The sequence below is a fragment of the Chrysoperla carnea genome, chromosome 4 (assembly GCF_905475395.1).
Source record: "Chrysoperla carnea chromosome 4, inChrCarn1.1, whole genome shotgun sequence".
NCBI classification, from domain to species: Eukaryota; Metazoa; Arthropoda; class Insecta; order Neuroptera; family Chrysopidae; genus Chrysoperla; species Chrysoperla carnea.
The window spans coordinates 61,095,525-61,113,727 of NC_058340.1; the positions used below are offsets into that span (position 1 = coordinate 61,095,525).

General features: G+C 30.5%; 4 protein-coding genes across 5 annotated transcripts; 2 read left to right on the forward strand and 2 right to left on the reverse strand.

The window, feature by feature from the left end:
- Positions 1–1,420: 1,420 nt before the first annotated feature.
- On the reverse strand, positions 1,421–3,371 carry LOC123298069 (TM2 domain-containing protein almondex). Its single transcript, XM_044879966.1, has 4 exons — positions 3,197–3,371; positions 3,074–3,132; positions 2,107–2,235; positions 1,421–1,854 (listed from the first exon to the last, which is right to left on the reverse strand). Exons 1-4 carry the CDS (start codon positions 3,279–3,281, stop codon positions 1,453–1,455), a joined length of 675 nt encoding a protein of 224 aa, XP_044735901.1. The 5' UTR covers positions 3,282–3,371; the 3' UTR covers positions 1,421–1,452.
- A 273-nt stretch (positions 3,372–3,644) lies between these two features.
- On the forward strand, positions 3,645–7,864 carry LOC123297440 (leukotriene A-4 hydrolase). The gene is made up of 10 exons (XM_044879102.1): positions 3,645–3,778; positions 5,188–5,316; positions 5,385–5,500; positions 5,579–5,715; positions 5,769–5,880; positions 6,013–6,081; positions 6,142–6,510; positions 6,624–6,830; positions 6,891–7,035; positions 7,197–7,864. Exons 1-10 carry the CDS (start codon positions 3,730–3,732, stop codon positions 7,838–7,840), a joined length of 1,977 nt encoding a protein of 658 aa, XP_044735037.1. The 5' UTR covers positions 3,645–3,729; the 3' UTR covers positions 7,841–7,864.
- Positions 7,865–8,082: 218 nt separating this feature from the next.
- Positions 8,083–9,718, reverse strand: LOC123297543 (39S ribosomal protein L13, mitochondrial). 2 transcript variants are annotated; one of them, XM_044879246.1, is made up of 5 exons: positions 9,700–9,718; positions 9,228–9,282; positions 8,990–9,113; positions 8,745–8,899; positions 8,083–8,391 (listed from the first exon to the last, which is right to left on the reverse strand). In XM_044879246.1, exons 2-5 carry the CDS (start codon positions 9,249–9,251, stop codon positions 8,158–8,160), a joined length of 537 nt encoding a protein of 178 aa, XP_044735181.1. In that variant the 5' UTR covers positions 9,252–9,282; positions 9,700–9,718; the 3' UTR covers positions 8,083–8,157. The 2 variants fall into 2 exon arrangements, with proteins under 2 accessions (XP_044735181.1, XP_044735180.1); XM_044879245.1 differs by lacking the exon at positions 9,700–9,718 and having other exon boundaries at positions 9,228–9,341.
- An 8-nt stretch (positions 9,719–9,726) lies between these two features.
- On the forward strand, positions 9,727–13,024 carry LOC123297542 (RNA-binding protein spenito). The gene has a single exon (XM_044879243.1). The coding sequence runs from the start codon at positions 9,809–9,811 to the stop codon at positions 12,119–12,121; it is 2,313 nt and encodes a 770-aa protein (XP_044735178.1). The 5' UTR covers positions 9,727–9,808; the 3' UTR covers positions 12,122–13,024.
- The last annotated feature ends 5,179 nt before the right edge of the window (positions 13,025–18,203 follow it).

Consider the following 18,203-nt stretch of genomic DNA (forward strand, 5'->3'; position numbering starts at 1 on the left):
GGCGGAAATTTTTTGTTGCTTCCTTGTAAGCTCGTGAATGATGCAGTTTAGGATACTGATGAAAAAATGCCTAAAAAACGCTATTTTTCAATTGACTTGTTTGCAAATAATTTTTTATAATAAAACAAGAGAAAACAAATAATTGACTGAGTTAATTGTCGAAATACCATGTATGGGCAGTGTTGATTACTCTGTCTGGTACTATAACTGATATAACCATAACATACATACTATACAATTTTGTGCTCTCACGGGTAAACAGTGATGTTTACGAAAAAATGTTGTTTAATATTTTATAAGGAACATTTTTTACATTTAAATTTTTGTTCTATCTCTAACGGTTTACAAGATAGGTCCTACGGAGCAAAGACCCAAATGACCTTATGACCCCTTAGAAAAAATCGTAAAAAATTATTTGTTTCGGAATTTGATGAAACTCAGTTTATAAGGTAATTTTGACTCAAGAAATTCCAAAATCGATTTTATTTGGCGATTGGCCGAGTAATTTTCGAAAAAAACGATATTTCGGATCGATTTCTGGTATTATCTCGAGAATTATTCGCCCAATCGTTAAATGAAACCGATTTTTGTATTTTTTTGGTTCAAAATTACCTTATATACAGAGTTTTATCGAAATTGGAGACGATAAATTTGTATCGATTTTTTGCAATTTTTTCAAGGGGTACCCTTAGAAAAATTCGAAAAAATCGTAAAAAATTGTTTGTTTCGGAATTTGATGAAACTCAGTTTATAAGGTAATTTTGACCCAAGAAATTAAAAAATCGAGTTTATTTGGCGATTGGCCGAGTAATTTTCCTGCACCAAAAATTTTTTCGTAGCATCAATATTTTTAAGCGTTACAAACTTGGGACTAAACTTAATATACTATGTATATTTCATATATACATGGTATAATAATCTTATAATCTTCTAGCTGAAACCTCAACGAACAAAATTAGCTTTGAAAATTTTCATTCGGCCTATTAGTTTTTGCACAGATCGCAAGGTCTGGGTTTCTACCCTATCGCAATCTGCTTGACGGGAATTGAAAGTGAGAAATATCAACCTTAAATAATAATTTTGTTGCCTATACCTATATTCAATGTTATCAACAATTACTGCGGTTTAAAAAACGAAAATAAACCTAAATTTTTTGGTAATTTTTCCCAAAGACTCAACCTTGGATCCTTCGTTTTTATACTCAAATTGCGTGTGCCAAATTCAACTACATTTGGAAAATAATATTTTTGAAATTTTATATTCTTGGATCGCGAACAATTTGAATGTACACATAATGGCATATTTTCTTAAAGATATCATACACATATTTAAAAATATTATAATTTATTTACTTAAATAACAAAAAATTAATTATACATTTCATTTTACGAGAGTTAAACTAATTAACTTTAATTATCACAATAAAATATTATTAAATTAAAATCAAATATTTTAAATGTACAACGAGCCATCTGCGGGGCCTAAATAATGTAACGAAATTAATAGTACATCGATGAGAGTCCATACACCTAAACCACCAAAACTAAAAAGTTTACCAATACCCTCTTGCCAGTGACCTAAATAAAATCGATCCGCACCAAATCCACCAAGTGTAATGCTCAATATTAATGTTGTACTCCATTTATAACCACTTGTCCAATTACATAAAACACGTTTTAAAAAACGACGTTTTCCTAGACATATTATATTGTTATGCACGGTGCAATTTGTTCGATAGTATTCGCGTGGTGTTGATACAGATTTACAATGTGCTTGTTGATGACATGTGTGTTCAGAACGATCAGTCTGGTAGCAGTATTTACATTGATATGTTCGAAAAAATTCTCTTGTACCCTGAAATATTATAATTTTCTATGAATTTCAAATCAAGACTAGAAGACTAGAATGTTCTAAATTCTGAAAAACCGACAGGTTGCAAACTAGTTTGCAACCTAAATCTCAAAATCTAACACCGTATTTAACGTTAATAAGAGTCCACTCGATACCATATGAAATAAAATTAATAACAACTACGGGTAACGTAAAACGTCCTACGTTAAATTTGTTTTCTAAAATTTGTCATTTTTTCAATTACATGATACTTACCGTACAATTAGCTTCCTTGATTGGTTTACAAGTAGTATTCACCAGACTGCCATAAATACAGCTCGTGCTTAAATCGCAAACTATACAAGGATACGACAATTTACTACATTCTATGTTCGGACATTCCGGCTGAAATATTTTTACTCAATATTAAATATATTTAACACAATTATTTACTAGTAATTGATAAAAAAAATCGTTATTCGTACGCAATCGGATGTGCAGCGTCGCAGATTAAGTTATTAGAGAAGTATAATTACTCTGGAATTGTGGATTTATTTTACCAAAAGATTATAAAACACTATGGTGTGTTTAGCGTTAGTCCCACGTTATCAGATAATTAAGAGTACATAACACAGGTCTACTGACCCAAAAGCATCGTGGATATTTTGAAGTCCCCACAAACCATCCATTGATGGTCCTGATATTTGATTCTTTCCAGGATAATGGCCAAATTGTTATAGTTAGTTTTCTTATATATGCACAGAATAACCCATTGGAAGCAAAGCTAATTTATTTTTATTGTGCAATAATAATACTTTAAGACTATTTTTATATAATATTACTATAAAATACTATATAATACTACTCTAAGACTAGTTTATGTTGTTATTATATCTATGAAAACCTATGTGATAGAATGTTTTGAATGGTTTTCCTGTTTTTGGGAGGTCAAAATCTATAAGAAAATGTAAAAAAAATTCTATGCAGATTTTTAGTCACAGACCTGTGTAATTAGCGTGAGAATAATATTGGCTACGGAAATGTTAGCACAGGTTTATGGGTTTTTTTATTAACTCTGTGATTACGTTCATTCATTGATCCTCAGTAAATCTGAGAAAATATTAAAAAAAACTTAGATAATATTCTGTTCACAGTAAACATACTTTATTTTAATGTAAATACGGCTCACGCAGTCACCGTTTGGGTACGAATTTAATCCTATATTTGATAAAGCAAACATTACCCTATCGTCATCATCTATTGTGTTAATATTAAACGATGGTGATGTTGAAGTAAAGCTATCTAAAAAAAATCAAAACTTTTAAATAAAGAACGATTGTTTTTATAATAACGAATGAAAATTTACCAGTATGATGAACACCTCTGATTATTAACGAAAACAATATGAATAATGCTGATTTCCAATTTAAATGTATACAATTAGCTGACATTTTTCATTTTAAATCTAAACGAAAGTAGTTCTGTACGAAAATCTTATGTCAAAATCACTTGTTATGAATTATGATTGTAGTTCAATTTTGACAGTAGAAAATATTTTTTTAAAACACCAGATGGAGTTATTGGGATCTGACAAAAGGTGGTATGACACCTGGTTGTCAAAGTAGAAATTAATTTCAAGTTACAGCTTTTAGTGTTGAGCATTGAAAAGTTTGAGCATTGCCAAAATCGTTCCAATACGAATACAGATCTGATTTTTCATAATTTGCCTCAAGCAGGCAAATATTACATGAAAGTTGAAAATTATTTAATTTATGATGTTAATATGATGTCATATTGAATGACCTCACTATTATGTCATATCAAGGGTTATCAAATTGATAACTTTTGATTTAGTTGCATTAGTTTGAAAGTTGCTTTATTTGAGGTAATTTACTTATTATGGCGGAACGTTTTTTACAATGCTTATTAAAAACATCAAAACCTAGTGGTAAGAAAATTTTTAAATATAAATAAATGCCGAATTTCCAAAAAAAATTCTCTTTTTTCCCGCCCGTATTATTATTATTTTTAGCTATTAAAAAATAATTATAAATACGCGGCTGATTCAGGGGTAAATGTCAAGGTTAAATATAGGGGGGTTTCGGATTCAAACCCACCCTTTTACTTCAAAATAAAATGTTACAAATCTTAAAAATCTAAAAAAAAAATAAGATGATATCATGAACCCCCTCCCCTTGCTTGGACGAAATCTTGGATAACTGAAAAACTTTGGCAAGGGCTAAAAATTTCAGAACCCAACCAACTCCTCTATAGTCGACAAACTCAATGAAAATCGGTTCTACATGAACAGCACCGTCCCTAACCGCCAAATCAAGGAAGAGCGAGATCGTCTTTCGGTGCCTTTTTTTCCAAAAATTAACTTGTATTTCAATAATCAACACTTGAATACTTAAAATGCGAAATTGTTTTTCGCATTTGGTATTTTGGTGTACCTTGCTAGCTGGTGCCTAGAGCGCCTGCTCCACTTGCTCTACTCTTGGACCAGCGCAGTAAATGTAACGGATAATTAAGAATTAATCAATTTATAATGAAACATTCCGCTTCGCATAGTTGCATTATTCCATCTTAACTCTGAATCATGGACACTAATATATTAAGCTAATATTACACGTTTCTTGTTTTGAATGCACTTTTCAACAATGTTCAGAAAAAACAATATGTTGACAAACTAAAATATTCTACAGCTAATGATGTCGATGAAATTGGTCAAAGAACTTTTACCAATTTCTTTGGTAATGCAAGCACCCCCTTAGTTTCAAAATAGACCATCAACATGGCACAAACCTAATAAATCTAATGATGATTTTTAATTTTTAAGAAGGATGAACAATAAATAAGAACAAGAAGTAATCTAATACTACAGGTTTCTCATTTTGAATACGTTTTAAGCAATGTTCAGAAAAAAAGAATATGTTAAGAATATTCTACAGCTAAAGATGTCGATGAAATTGTACAAAATTATTTGTCCAATTTATAATGTAAACACCTCTTGATTCGAAAATAAACCACCAACATGGCACAAACCTAATAAATCTAACGATGATTTTGAACTTTTTTAAAGCATGAAGAATAAATAAGAAGTTATCTGTTCATATTTTTGAAATTTCACTGTCGAATATGTCATTTTTGACATATGTTTATTAAGCCGGTTTTATTTAGCCACATATTCTTCTTTTTTTGTTATTAAATAAATTACTTAAGTCTCCTTTCCATTTCAACTAGAAACTGTACTAATACAATCAAAACATCAGTTTAAGGTGTTCAAACTTGTTGTTATCATTTATAAATTATAATTATAATTACTTAATTATCATATCACGAGTATTTTAATTATAGATAAAAGTTTAGTGAAGATTAATTGGCTTTCATACCGTTCCAAATATTTTATATTTCTTCAAATATTTGTACTTCTAAAAATGGCTCAAAGTCTTAGCCCTAACGATCCATCATCCTTTTCGAGGCCAGGTAATTAATGTTTTTTAATTAGAAATCTTCTAACTGAACAACTATCTAATTTTCCAATTTTATTTCAGATTTAGCTACGACATTACACTTGCATCTAAGCTTAAGTGTAAACTTCGAACGAGAAACAATAACGGGAGTTGTTAATTTGAAAGGAAAAAAGAATGTTCCTGATGTAAAAGAAATGGTAAATAAATAAAAAATAGTTGTATAATACATGGTATAATTGTATATGAACAATAAAATTGATATTAAATTATTTTAGATTTTGGATATAAAAGGTCTAACCATTTTTTATATCTATGATAAAGTAACAGGAGCTGATCTGAAATACGTAATTGGTGAGACTGTTGCCGACATTGGAACTAAACTATCGATTAATATCGAAAATTGCCTAGAAAGGTACACATATTTCTTGAATGATTTGACCATTTTTAATTATTTTTTTTTTAAAGTTTTGAACTTGTAATTGGATACGAAACATCACCCAAATCAAGTGGTTTACAATGGCTCAATCCGAAACAAACATCAGGGAAAAAACATCCTTTCATGTTCAGTCAAGGGCAGGTAATATTGTACCCCATAATCAAACGAAGAACAAATTTCATTCAACATTTAATTAATTCAAAAACTAGATTGATTTACTGATTTATTAGCTATCATAATGTTCTTGCTTCATGGTTCTAATTATTTTTATAGCCTACAGAAATGCGATCAATCATTCCCTGTCAAGATACACCCGGAATCAAAGTTCCTTATTCAGCAGATGTAAGTTTTGATTTTATTATAGATAAATGTAAAAAATTAATTCGATTAATTTTCATTTAGGTTCGTGTACCAAAAGAGTTAACAGCTTTAATGAGTGCTCTTAGAGTTGGAAATCATATAGATTTACCTGATGGCAATCGTTTATACTTATTCAACCAACCTGTACCGATGCCAACATATTTAATTGCTATTGCAGTTGGAGCACTTGAATCACGAAGAGTAGGACCACGCTCAGAAGTTTGGGCAGAAAAAGAGATTGTTGATAAAGCTGCCTATGAATTTGCCGAAGCAGAACAAATGTTAAAAACAGCTGAATCTATATGTGGTGCTTATGTTTGGGGTATATACGATATGTTGGTTTTACCACCTTCATTCCCATATGGTGGAATGGAAAATCCTTGTTTAACTTTCATTACTCCAACGCTTTTGGTAAATCAATTTTGTTGGACTAAGTCTATGTCTCACGCCATAGAGACTACTTCTCATAACTTATTATTTTCTGCAACTCTTGAATTTAATTTGATTTTCTTTAAAAATTGTAGGTTGGTGATCGTTCATTGGTAGATGTAATTGCTCATGAAATTTCTCACAGCTGGACTGGAAATTTAGTAACCAATGGTAATTTTGAAAATTTCTGGTTAAATGAAGGTTTTACTACATTTGTGGAACGAAAAATTATTGGTAAAATGCAAGGGTCACGAATGAGAGATTTACAAACATTAGTCGGCTATGTTGAACTACGAGACACTGTAATTTGACTCTTAAAAAAATTCAAGAACATCTTACAAATTTTTTTTCTTGTATTTTAGATAACACAAATGGGAGACGACAGTCCCTTGACAAAACTTGTACCAGATTTAAAAGGATTACATCCTGATGAAGCTTTTAGTAGAGTACCTTATGAGAAAGGATCATTGTTTTTACGTTATCTTGAACAATGCGTTGGTGGAGAAGGTAATTTTCATATGTTATATTTCACGTGAAAATTTCAAATCCAAAGAAAAAAATATTGTCTTTGACTTCTTCACTTTTCAAATTTTATTAACTTTGTACGGTCATTCTGAGACACTTTCTTATTCAGTTCAAAAGCTCTAATAATCTTATTCTAATTTTAGATAAATTTGAAGAATTTTTAAAACATTATATTAAAATATTTTCATATAAATCGATAAATACGGATGACTTTAAAAATTTATTCTTGGAATATTTCCCTTCGAAAGAAATACATGAAAAAATTGATTGGCAAACTTGGTTATATTCTCCTGGAATGCCACCAAAAGTTCCTGATTTAGATGCTTCGTTAATGAATAAAATTAATTCATTAACAAATCAATGGATAGCATTTAATAACAGTAATGAAATAACTTCAATTACTGAAAAAGACATATCAAAATATTCCACAATTGAAGTATTACAATTTTTGAATCAACTCTTAGAAAAAGAACCACTTTCAATGAAAACATTAAACACTTTGAATGAATTATATAAATTTGATTCGAATAATAATTTCGAAACAAAATTACGTTGGTTACGTTTATGTTTACGTGGTGGTGATTTTACAAAACTTAAAGCAGCACTTAACTTTGTGAATTCTCAAGGACGAATGAAATATTTAAATCCAATTTATAGAGAACTTTATAAAAATGAGACCACACGTAAAGAAGCAATCGATAATTTTTATCAACATAAAGATGAGATGATGTTAGTAGCAGCTAAAACTGTTGCTAGAATTATGCATTTAAGTAGCAATACTTTATAAAAGCTATTTTATATTATAATTTTTCTAAGCATATTAAATAAATAATTTTAAAATTGAATTGCTTGTCCATCATTATTTTATACAGGATGTCCCATATAACTACAGACAAAAGAAGCTTCTTGAAGCTTGAAATTTTTTACCAATTTTGTTTTTATTGTACTTATTTGCAGCAATAATCCTGAAAACGCCATTTTTTCAAAAGTTTTGTGGAATATAATGCTAATATATATCACCCAATTGAATAAAATTTGGTAATAATTTTAATTCGTATATTTAATCTACATAATTTACAGAACTTATTTTAAACAGTTATCTCGCTATCGTAGAATATAATCACTTGGCCAATTCATAATTTTTGGGAATTTTTCAACTTCGTCTGGTGAATATTTATCGAGACGTTTCGGTACTGGTCTTAATTGTCGTAATTGATTGCTAATGTTTTCCAATATATCTGTTGGTACTTTGTCATCTGGAAACAGGTGTAATCTTTGCATTGTATAACGACGTTGTAAATTCCCATCCATACTATTATAAACGGCTTTTTTTAATATCTAAAAAATTGCATAATCAAGTAGTCTCGTAGAAATTTTTTAATGTAAGTATATAATACACTCAGACAAACATTTTCCACCAGCTCCCATAAAAATCTACTGACGAGCAGAGAATTCTTGGGTCAAATGCTTCATTTCCTACAGTATATGCATTATCAATAAGAGTTTAGAAAATGCATCACCACAAATTTCAATTTTTTTTTCAAGAAATGCATTGAAAAAAAACATGGGCATAAGAAAGTATCCTAGATCACTTTGAGTTTGATGACAAAAATTTGTCCAATCTAGATTCACTGTAAAATTACGTATCCACAATTGGACATTGTAATGAACATATATAAATCCCAATTTACCATTGTTGGATCCTTATCATGTAATTCCCAAGCTAGAGTCCAAGTAGCACCACCTGGATATCCGGTATGATGGAAGTAAACACGTTTTTGCCATTCATTTCCAGGCAAGGCTATTTCTTTAGTGTTTATGACTACAACATGATCTCCACAGTCATCTTAAATCAAAAAAACAATGTTTTTCATAAGCTTTCTAGTCGTATTAATTACTTTACCGAGAATTCTGTACTTTTTATATGTGTACTTACTTAAAGGATGGTAAATTGGTTTATGTAATCCTTGTAAATGCTTTTTTATTAATTGTGCGGATTCAAAAGGATTTTGCCATGTAGCATCATATAAATGCCATATCCTTGTAAATGTTGCCCATTGCTAAAAAGAAAATTTAATTTAATTAAGATTAAGGTTAGCGAAAATTACAAATGTATTATTTGTGTGAAATCGAAACAAATTATTATTTTTTAAATTAATTTATCTCTTACTAACTTGAACACGCTGTGTTATGGACATGCTAAAATATATTTAAGTTTTATAATTATTTCTGAAAAAAAAATTTAGTTAAGAAGGTATATTTTATTACAATGTGGAAGTACTCAGTTCATTAAAAAAACATTTTATGTGAAAAATTTTAAACCAATAAAATTAAACTACTGCAATAATTACTTATAAATAATTGTTAAAAACTTTTAATTAGCATTCCTTGTTAATATAAAAAATATTTTAAAATAAAATATGTTTTATGGAAATTGAATATGGAGATAGTATTTTAAATATCGCGCCTTTTTTTAGACATTAAAAAATCGTGTGTAAATATTTTTATTAATGTATTATTAATTGTTTATAAATTATTAAACTAAATAAAAATAATGTAATAAAATAATAAAAATATTTTTCTTAATAATTATAAATGTTAAATATTAAAAATAATTGCAAATTTAAAACGGAAGTAGGATATTACTTGAACTATGTAGTGAATGAGAACGCCAAACGATATTAGATGCTACAAAGTTGATGACTTTATAAAATCCACCATTTTGTAATTTTGTGAATGTGATATAGAAACGTTGATGATCGGGGCCGCGCGCGGTGAAAGGCAAAAAATAACTGTGAAAATTCACAATAGCATGAAAAGAAGTAGTGATCGTGATACGCCACCACGTAGCAAAAGATCTCGTTCAAGTATGGGACGTTACGACGATAGTTCTGATGAAAGAATTACTCCAGAAAGAATTAGGCGTCGGGCAAGCCGCGCCCGTTCACCAAGTCCAAGACCGCGGTATATATCGCCACATCGGGATGAATATATTCGACCACGTGAAGTTGCTGAAAGGCCCTATTCATATAAAGTTTTGTGCGTGAGTGCTTTACATCCGAAAGCAAGTGATGAATTAATTAAAGATACATTATATCGAGAATATAAAAAATTTGGTGATTTAAGTATACGTATTTCTCATGATTTAGATGAACGAGTGGCTTATGTGTGTTTTAGAAGTGCTGAAGATGCTCGTGAAGCTAAACATAGTAAGCCAAGAATTATTTTATTTGATAAAGTTGCATTGGTTGAACCTGTTTATGAACGAGCTCCTACCGAAGTGTACAGAGCTCGTCCACGATCAATCAGTCCTGAATATGAACGGCATTATTATGCTAGATCACCTGGACCAGAACGACTTCGTCCAGTTGAACGGTATGAAAGAGGATATGGCCCTCCACCTGGTGTACCCCCACACCGTGAATTTAGACGCGAAGGTATACCACCACCACATCATGAGTATATACCACGACCTCCAATACATCATGGACCTCCACATTTGGCACCTGGACCACCACATCATTATGGACCACCACGTCATATAGTTCATAGTGGCTTTAAACCACATCCTCCATTTGAAAAAGTTGAAAATAAGAAGGATAAATTTCCAAATTACCTACATCACGTACAACCTGAAGATGATCCTTTGGCTACTCGAACATTATTCGCGGGTAATCTTGAAATAAATATCACGGAAGAAGAATTGAGACGAATATTTGGACGGTATGGTTTGGTTGAAGATATTGACATTAAAAGACCACCTCCAGGAACAGGTAATGCATTTGCGTTTGTACGTTTTCAAACATTAGATATGGCTCACCATGCCAAAGTTGAATTATCAGGGCAATATATTGGTAAATTTCAATGTAAAATTGGTTATGGAAAAGCTACACCAACAACACGTATTTGGGTGGGAGGTCTAGGACATTGGACATCAATACCACAATTAGAAAGAGAATTTGATCGTTTTGGGGCGATTAAAAAAATTGATTATGCCAAAGGTGATAACCAGGCATATATTTTATACGATTCGATTGATGCGGCTCAAGCTGCTGTCAAAGAAATGCGTGGTTTCCCCCTAGGTGGTCCTGAAAGACGCCTGCGTGTAGATTTTGCAGATGTTACTCCACCCGGAGTTGCATTCCCCCGCAAAGCTCCATATCCACCACATGCCGATGCAGAAGGAGCTGAGTTTAGACCGCGTGTTGTTGAATACGAACCTTATGAAGGAACTTACCCAGAAGGTGAATATACGTACGGACCACCACGTACCTATAGAGGACGTGGAGGAGCTCCTTGGGTTGAAAGAGGTGGAGTTCGACGTGGTACATATCGTACAGGGTATCCTGGTGATTCGTATGTTAGGGAAGAAGAATGGACTGGTGGTAGACGTGTTCCTGTCGATTTAGAGTATGAACCAGGTAGTAGAATACGACGATCTGGCTCCAGAGAACCTGGAGTTGATAGATCAAGATCCCGATCTCCACGTAGATCTTTAGATAGTGATTCAGACGGTGGTAGTAGACGTGCAGGTCTTTTAGCATCGAGTAGAACATTACCAGAAGTAGCACGAAAATGTACCACAATTTGGCAAGGTGCACTCGTATTAAAAAATTCATTATTCCCAGCGAAGTTCCATTTAACTGACGGTGATACAGATATTGTTGAAGGTTTAATGAAAGATGAAGATGGTAAACACCAGTTGCGCATAACACAACGATTGCGTTTAGATCAACCTAAATTAGAGGATGTACAAAAACGCATTGCCACATCCAGTTCACATGCCATATTTTTGGGTTTGGCTGGTTCAACAGCATCTGTATCAAACGATGATTCAAGTGTACAAACACGACCGTTACGTAATCTTGTATCATATTTAAAAACAAAAGAAGCAGCTGGCGTTATATCATTATTGAATAAGGAAACAGAAGCCACGGGTGTATTGTATTCATTTCCCCCATGTGCATTCTCAACAGAGCTACTAAAACGAACATGTCCAAATTTATCCGATGAAGGTTTACGAGAAGATCATTTAGTGATAGTGGTTGTGCGCGGGGGTACCGCATAAAAATGTTGCAGTGATTATCAGTGGTGAATTTAAGTAATTATACATATTATTAATATGAATTTAACTATTTTATGTCATAATCTAGGTCATAATTTGAATAACCTTAGTGATATAGTCTTTAGATGTACACGAGGCTTTCTCTTATATTTAGCATGTTTTTTTACTTACAGGTTGGTTCCAATATTTCCCCAAAAATTTTATAATCATTATATAGTTCAGCCATTTCAACTTTGAAATGAATTTAAATTTTTTCAAAGCAATTGAAATTTGAGGGAATTCTCGCATGCTACGTTTAATTAGTGCTTTGTACGCTGATGCTGCGATCAAGACAGGAGAGTGAAAAATACATTTCCAAAAGGTATTTTTCGGCCATTTTCTCGTAAAAAAAAATTATTGTGTTAATAATTCCTATCTTCCATACTTACAATTATTAAATTAATAAAAAATATTTATTATTTTCTACTTTTAAAGACATTTTGTAGCTTTGGGAATTACAACGACAAATAATCCTTTCATGTTTGAAGCACTCGTATATTGCCACAATTGACTGACGTGTTTAAGAAAATTTTCTCACCGTTTTCAATGAGCTTAAAATGTTGGTATCAAAGTTGAAATGACTGGACTATAAGCTTATTTCAGAATTTATTCAATCGCAAAGTGTAAATAATTCTATTCATCATAAAAAGCAACTTTTTCACCGAAATTCATTGAAAACTAATAGTTCTTTGTTTCAAAATGGGTAAGGTTCTCTAATTTTTTTAAAATTATTTTTTCTTTAATGTTTACACTGTCGAAAAAAATGGCCTAATAATTCTGTTGAGTAGTAATAATTCAAAGATCATTTGGCCGTGACCTAGTTGAATAGTGTAAACAATATACTGGGATTTATTTCAAAGAAATATCTACAAAAATTTTTATAGCTTTTGTAATAATTTTTTAATAAGAAAGCCTTGTTAAAAGTCTCAAATTTTTATTGAATTTTCTTGAATTAAATTTTTATTAATAATAATTTAATAATACTCGATTAGATTCAAAAATTTACGGATTAGGTATTTATACGTATAATTTAAAAAAAATGAATTACCTAAATTTCAGTTAATGTTTTTTCTTTTCTGCAATTTTTTTACCTAACTAACAATTTTTGATATTAGTTTTTAAGTAGATGATTAAGTTATTTTTCTTTAAAATTTTTAAGATGATTTTTTAGGTCACAGTTCATCAATCCATGATGTCCCTTTGATAACTGAATAAAATAGTTGATTTGAATTTGAAAAAAAAAAGTTTTTCTATACATAAGTTAAAATCAGGATGAATATCATCCAGGAATTTTTCAGGAACTTATTTCTTGAGCACTACTGAAGAATTGTTAATATTTTTGACAAATCCATTTATAATTTCCTTAGAGATACAACAGGAACATTTGGAAAATGGAATATAGTATGGGGGTTTTCATAGCCAATCATCAAAACGATTTTTGGTAAGAAATATTTTTTCTAAAATATTACAGGAATTTTTGTACTATGTAATTTATCAGAGGTTTTGTCTAAAAACTAAATGGTGATTAACCTAGAAAACCTGAAAAGTTATCAGATTTCAAAAATAGCTAATCTGGAGGAAGACAAACGTGGAACTCACTTTGTTTCAATGATTCTATTTTGGCCGATATGACATTCAGTTAGCTCACAAACTGAGCTATTTCCAAGCATTTAGCACCTCATACATCGATAATTCTTTCCAAATATTTTGAAATGGCTCAGTTTGATTAGTGTGAACTCTTTCGACCAAACCGCAGCTAATGTGTAGATTTTTTCAATTTTCAAAAATACTTAAATGTGCCACCCTAATGGATGCATTTTTTCAGAATTACCAAAATAAATGCAAAAATAGTATTTGAATTAATTTTGAAAATCTTTAAGTATGCAATTAAAAATATGTTTACCATTGACAGAACTTCTGAAAATTAACAGTGTTTCATTTCCGGGAAATCATTGGAACTCAAATATGATATTTTATTGTAATTTTTAAAATTTGAAAAAACGAATCGACTATTCTATTCAATTAAACGTAGTCGTTAAAAAACGACCTCAATGACCTATAAACTCATGCTAAAAAGTTAAGTTTCCAAATAAAAATTTGAGACTTCGAAAGAATTCATTGTATGTAAATTAGGTATTAATGATAACTCAGTTCAATAATTCTTTTGAGAACTGTCACAATGTGCAGTGCCAGTGCACCAGAGTGTAGTAAAAAAGTGACTACAAAAAAAAAAAAATGTATTGTGATGAAAAAAAAAACTATTGAACGTTCTGGTTTTGTAATATCTTTGGTGTATAAAATATGTGGTCTATAGTGGTGTATATCACAAAGTGAGTGTATTTAGTTCAATCATTCAGGATTCCCCAACCCCACCCTCTCACATTTCGTTGTGTTTTGTAATTTGTGAATTTTATACAATAATTTAGTGAATTTTTGTTAGAGTTCTTTTTTAAAATAGTGATCATAAAAATTTATTTTCCAAATTTATTTTTTACTTGAATAGGTTTTATTGATCAGTGTTTAGTTCTTAATGAGTGCCTCATTCGAAATTACACTAAGTTTTAATTAAAGCGTTTTATATTGCTAAAATTTTTTAAATCGTATTTACAGAATACTCCGAATTTATAAAAGACATTTAGAAGAGGTAATTTTTATTAATAATTCCAAATTTGAGCTTCTCTTTCGTGGCGCGGTGTAATAATGCTATGGAGTTCCACATAAAGTATATGAAGGGGTTCACAAACGCAGTTCCCTAACACCAAGACTAGTCCTTATATCAAATTCTTTTAATGCAAATTTTTTGTTTGCCTTTGACTAAGCAGAAAAATCTAAATCTTTCATGATGGAATTTCTCTCAAGAAGTAACTGATACTTGCATATTTTGAATAATACAATCTCGGACGAGTGGATTCACTGGTGCTCGATAACATGTATCGATATATCAGCGATTTCTGAAAACTTTCTCTTTTCACCGTCAGTTGCTGGTGGTAATATTCTTCGTGGTTCAATAAACTTTGGTAATTATTCAATGTAAAAGATTCTGTTCACTGCTCTAACTGGAGATCTCCAAATGTGACCTAGAAGCGTTACATTTTACTCTCCGAAAAGACAAACAGCATTTATTCCGAACTAAGATCCGAAGAAAAGTCTCGTGACATTTGCAAAAATAAGTCTGATTAATTCTCCGAATGTACTCACTTGAATAAAAAATTGCGAACATTGCTAAAAACAAGTACTATTCGAAATTCTATGTACGAACCTTGAGCCGAACTAGATGGCAAGTGCTACTTTAAATAGTTAATATCGAGGCGGAAGCAATTTTATTATTTTTAATTGGGAAATAGTTCTTCCAGGGGTATTCTGTAAAATTTAATTCGTTCTTTAATTAATATTTGGTTGTAATGATTAATTTTTTGTTGAAAACAATGACTGAGGTGCTTTGTTGATTTCATTAAAAGTTAGTGTAACATTGTGTCCAATCGTAACAGCATTTGAAAATAAGAAATTTTGAGATTTCTTGCTGTGTAATAAAAAAAAAAATATTTCAAGTATTCAGTATTTTTGTTAGTGATAATTGCGCTCTATATTTTGTGTAAATGTGCATTATTTCAGTGTTTTAAATATTGTATAAAACCAGTAAAAAAATGTTTTCCATACTTGATTTGAGCAATAATATAAAATAAGTAACAAACAGAAAATGTGTTTAAGTGTTGGTTCTGTTCAGTGAATCTGTTCTCAATCAAAATGTTGTTCCGTTTTTTTAAATATTGTTCAAATACATTTTGGGGAATCCTGTTTGATGTGAATGTGCAGTGATATGTGACAAATATAAAACATCTTTATGAATATCCTTGTTGATTAATTTAAAAAATCCTTTGTGCCTATATTTTTTTTATGAAGTGTTCGTGGTTGGTGTTGCTCAGCTCTTCCTTACTTTGTTTTTGCCAATTTGTTCTCGATTCATTCAAGTAGTTTTTAAAAAAATAAGTGTGATGTGGAACTTTTATTTTCAAAATTTTTATTTTTACGTTGTTTTTTTTTCCTAAGTTTTTGTTTTATTATTTATTTGTGTTTTATTTTTCATTTTCATGCCATTACAATCGTTAATAGTATCATTTCACAATTTAGATTCACTTCGATTAATTTCAAAGAGCGACAACACAACACTATAATTTTTTCCTATCTTTTTTACAGGTCTTTTTTGAAATAAAATATATTCAAAATAATTTTATGTTTTAATGTTATCCTTAATTCCATTTCTTTCAATAATTATTCTGTTTTATAAACGGATTAGAATGGAATCTTTCTAAAACTAATTCTAGCACAATAACGGTTTCGCAGACGACACTTGATGGTGAATTCTGTTAGAAATGAAAAAGATAGAATTTTAAAATTATATATTGTTTGTTTTGAGAAACAATGAAACTTTACAGACTACAAGAAATATACTCTTAAAAAAGGCATCATTTTTCAAAAATAATATTTTAATCAAAGCTTTAAGACCGGAAGTATAAATTTTCTGAATTATTGATGATAAGTATTTGATACATAAGTGATATGAATTTTCTTGGAGGTATGAAAAATAACTCAACTCTGATTGTGGAATCAAAACGGAGCGATAAGCGCCAAATGATGGATGATAAGCCACAAATTTTCTAATAAACTCTATCATGGTTATAAAATCGTAAATATTTTAATAATAAATAAAGACGATTGATTATAATCATAATTTAATAGTTCAATCGATTTCAATTCAGCATAATAAAGGCAAACAATTACTCATATCAAACTTAATTTTCATACATAAAATAATATAATTTACTAAATTTTCATTTTTTGAAAACTAGCTAAGAAACTATCACCAAACTTTGCTAAAAAACTGTTATTTATGCTTATTGTTTTTCTATAAAAAATGTTACATATCCCATAGACACACGTTGAAGATTCAATTTCGGATTGGGCTCAACGAAAAAGCATGGCTTTGAATTGCCGATCAAAAGGACGTTGTATTGGTTAAGTTTTGGTAAACGGTAAAAAGGTAAGTCTGGAGCGACGAAAATACATATTGAATATTATATGAGCACTAGATTATGTTTTAACTGTGAGAGGTTACAAGCTGCTCTTTTACTTCATGCAGTCATATCGTTTTGGGATGTTTCAGCGCTATCAAGTCATTCAGGTGTTTGTAGCCAAAATACTTAAAATATGTGAAAAATAGGAAATGCAATATTCCAATTACAATTCATTAATTTACTATAATTAGCGATTATAAACTTGTAAGCGTAAGCATGTAACCGCCCAAAACGAATACAATCCATCTCTGCATACAAGTCAAATGTAAGTATTTTATTTACTAAAATTTTTTGCCGTTCGAATTCAAAGTTGAATGAGTTTTATTCGATTGTTTTCAGAACAGTGTAATAGAGATCTATTAATTACTATTTTGTTCTATCCTGACGTTAGAACAACTCTATTTATTGTTTAGTTAGGGTAGAGTGAACAGTAAAATAATTGAATTTTAGTAGGGCGGTAGATAATAGAAATGGAGTAGTTACATTTTATTAGTTCGTAACGATAGCGAGAGTGATTTTTACATCATGAAATTCGTGCCATTTTTGACAATAAACTCACTTTTATGTTGAAAATTGAAATATAAACATTTTGCTGCGAGAATTTCTCTCCCAGAGAGGTTTTTAAAGAAATTGAGGATCTATTTCTAGAGATACATTTTTTACTGAAACAAGCTTATAAGAGCTGGTGCACCGGCATCAAATTGTTAATTGCTAATTTTTGGGTTTTAACGCCATCAGACTGATGGCGTTAAAACCCAAAAATTAGCAATTAACAATTTGATGCCGGTGCACCAGCTCTTATAAGCTTGTTTCAGTAAAAAATGTATCTCTAGAAATAGATCCTCAATTTCTTTAAAAACCTCTCTGGGAGAGAAATTCTCGCAGCAAAATGTTGATTACTGACAAACATGCCGCAAAATCTTTTAGTTCATCAAAGTTCATAGAGATAGCGCAGCGTTTGCGTTTGAAAAAGA

What these genes read in the sequence shown, in the direction of transcription:
- LOC123298069 (XM_044879966.1), bottom strand. Translation starts at nt 3,281, where the DNA reads ATGTCAGCTAATTGTATACATTTAAATTGGAAATCAGCATTATTCATA. An exon ending in CAATAGATGATGACGATAGG is followed by an intron (nt 2,236 to 3,073) that starts GTAATGTTTGCT and finishes AAAATATTTCAG; the next exon opens with CCGGAATGTCCGAACATAGA. An exon ending in TCAAGGAAGCTAATTGTACG is followed by an intron (nt 1,855 to 2,106) that starts GTAAGTATCATG and finishes ATAATATTTCAG; the next exon opens with GGTACAAGAGAATTTTTTCG.
- LOC123297440 (XM_044879102.1), top strand. Translation starts at nt 3,730, where the DNA reads ATGGCGGAACGTTTTTTACAATGCTTATTAAAAACATCAAAACCTAGT. An exon ending in TCATGTTCAGTCAAGGGCAG is followed by an intron (nt 5,881 to 6,012) that starts GTAATATTGTAC and finishes TTATTTTTATAG; the next exon opens with CCTACAGAAATGCGATCAAT. An exon ending in AAGTTCCTTATTCAGCAGAT is followed by an intron (nt 6,082 to 6,141) that starts GTAAGTTTTGAT and finishes ATTTTCATTTAG; the next exon opens with GTTCGTGTACCAAAAGAGTT.
- LOC123297543 (XM_044879246.1), bottom strand. Translation starts at nt 9,251, where the DNA reads ATGTCCATAACACAGCGTGTTCAA. An exon ending in CCATAACACAGCGTGTTCAA is followed by an intron (nt 9,114 to 9,227) that starts GTTAGTAAGAGA and finishes TTTTCTTTTTAG; the next exon opens with CAATGGGCAACATTTACAAG. An exon ending in ATGATAAGGATCCAACAATG is followed by an intron (nt 8,392 to 8,744) that starts GTAAATTGGGAT and finishes GCAATTTTTTAG; the next exon opens with ATATTAAAAAAAGCCGTTTA.
- LOC123297542 (XM_044879243.1), top strand. Translation starts at nt 9,809, where the DNA reads ATGATCGGGGCCGCGCGCGGTGAAAGGCAAAAAATAACTGTGAAAATT.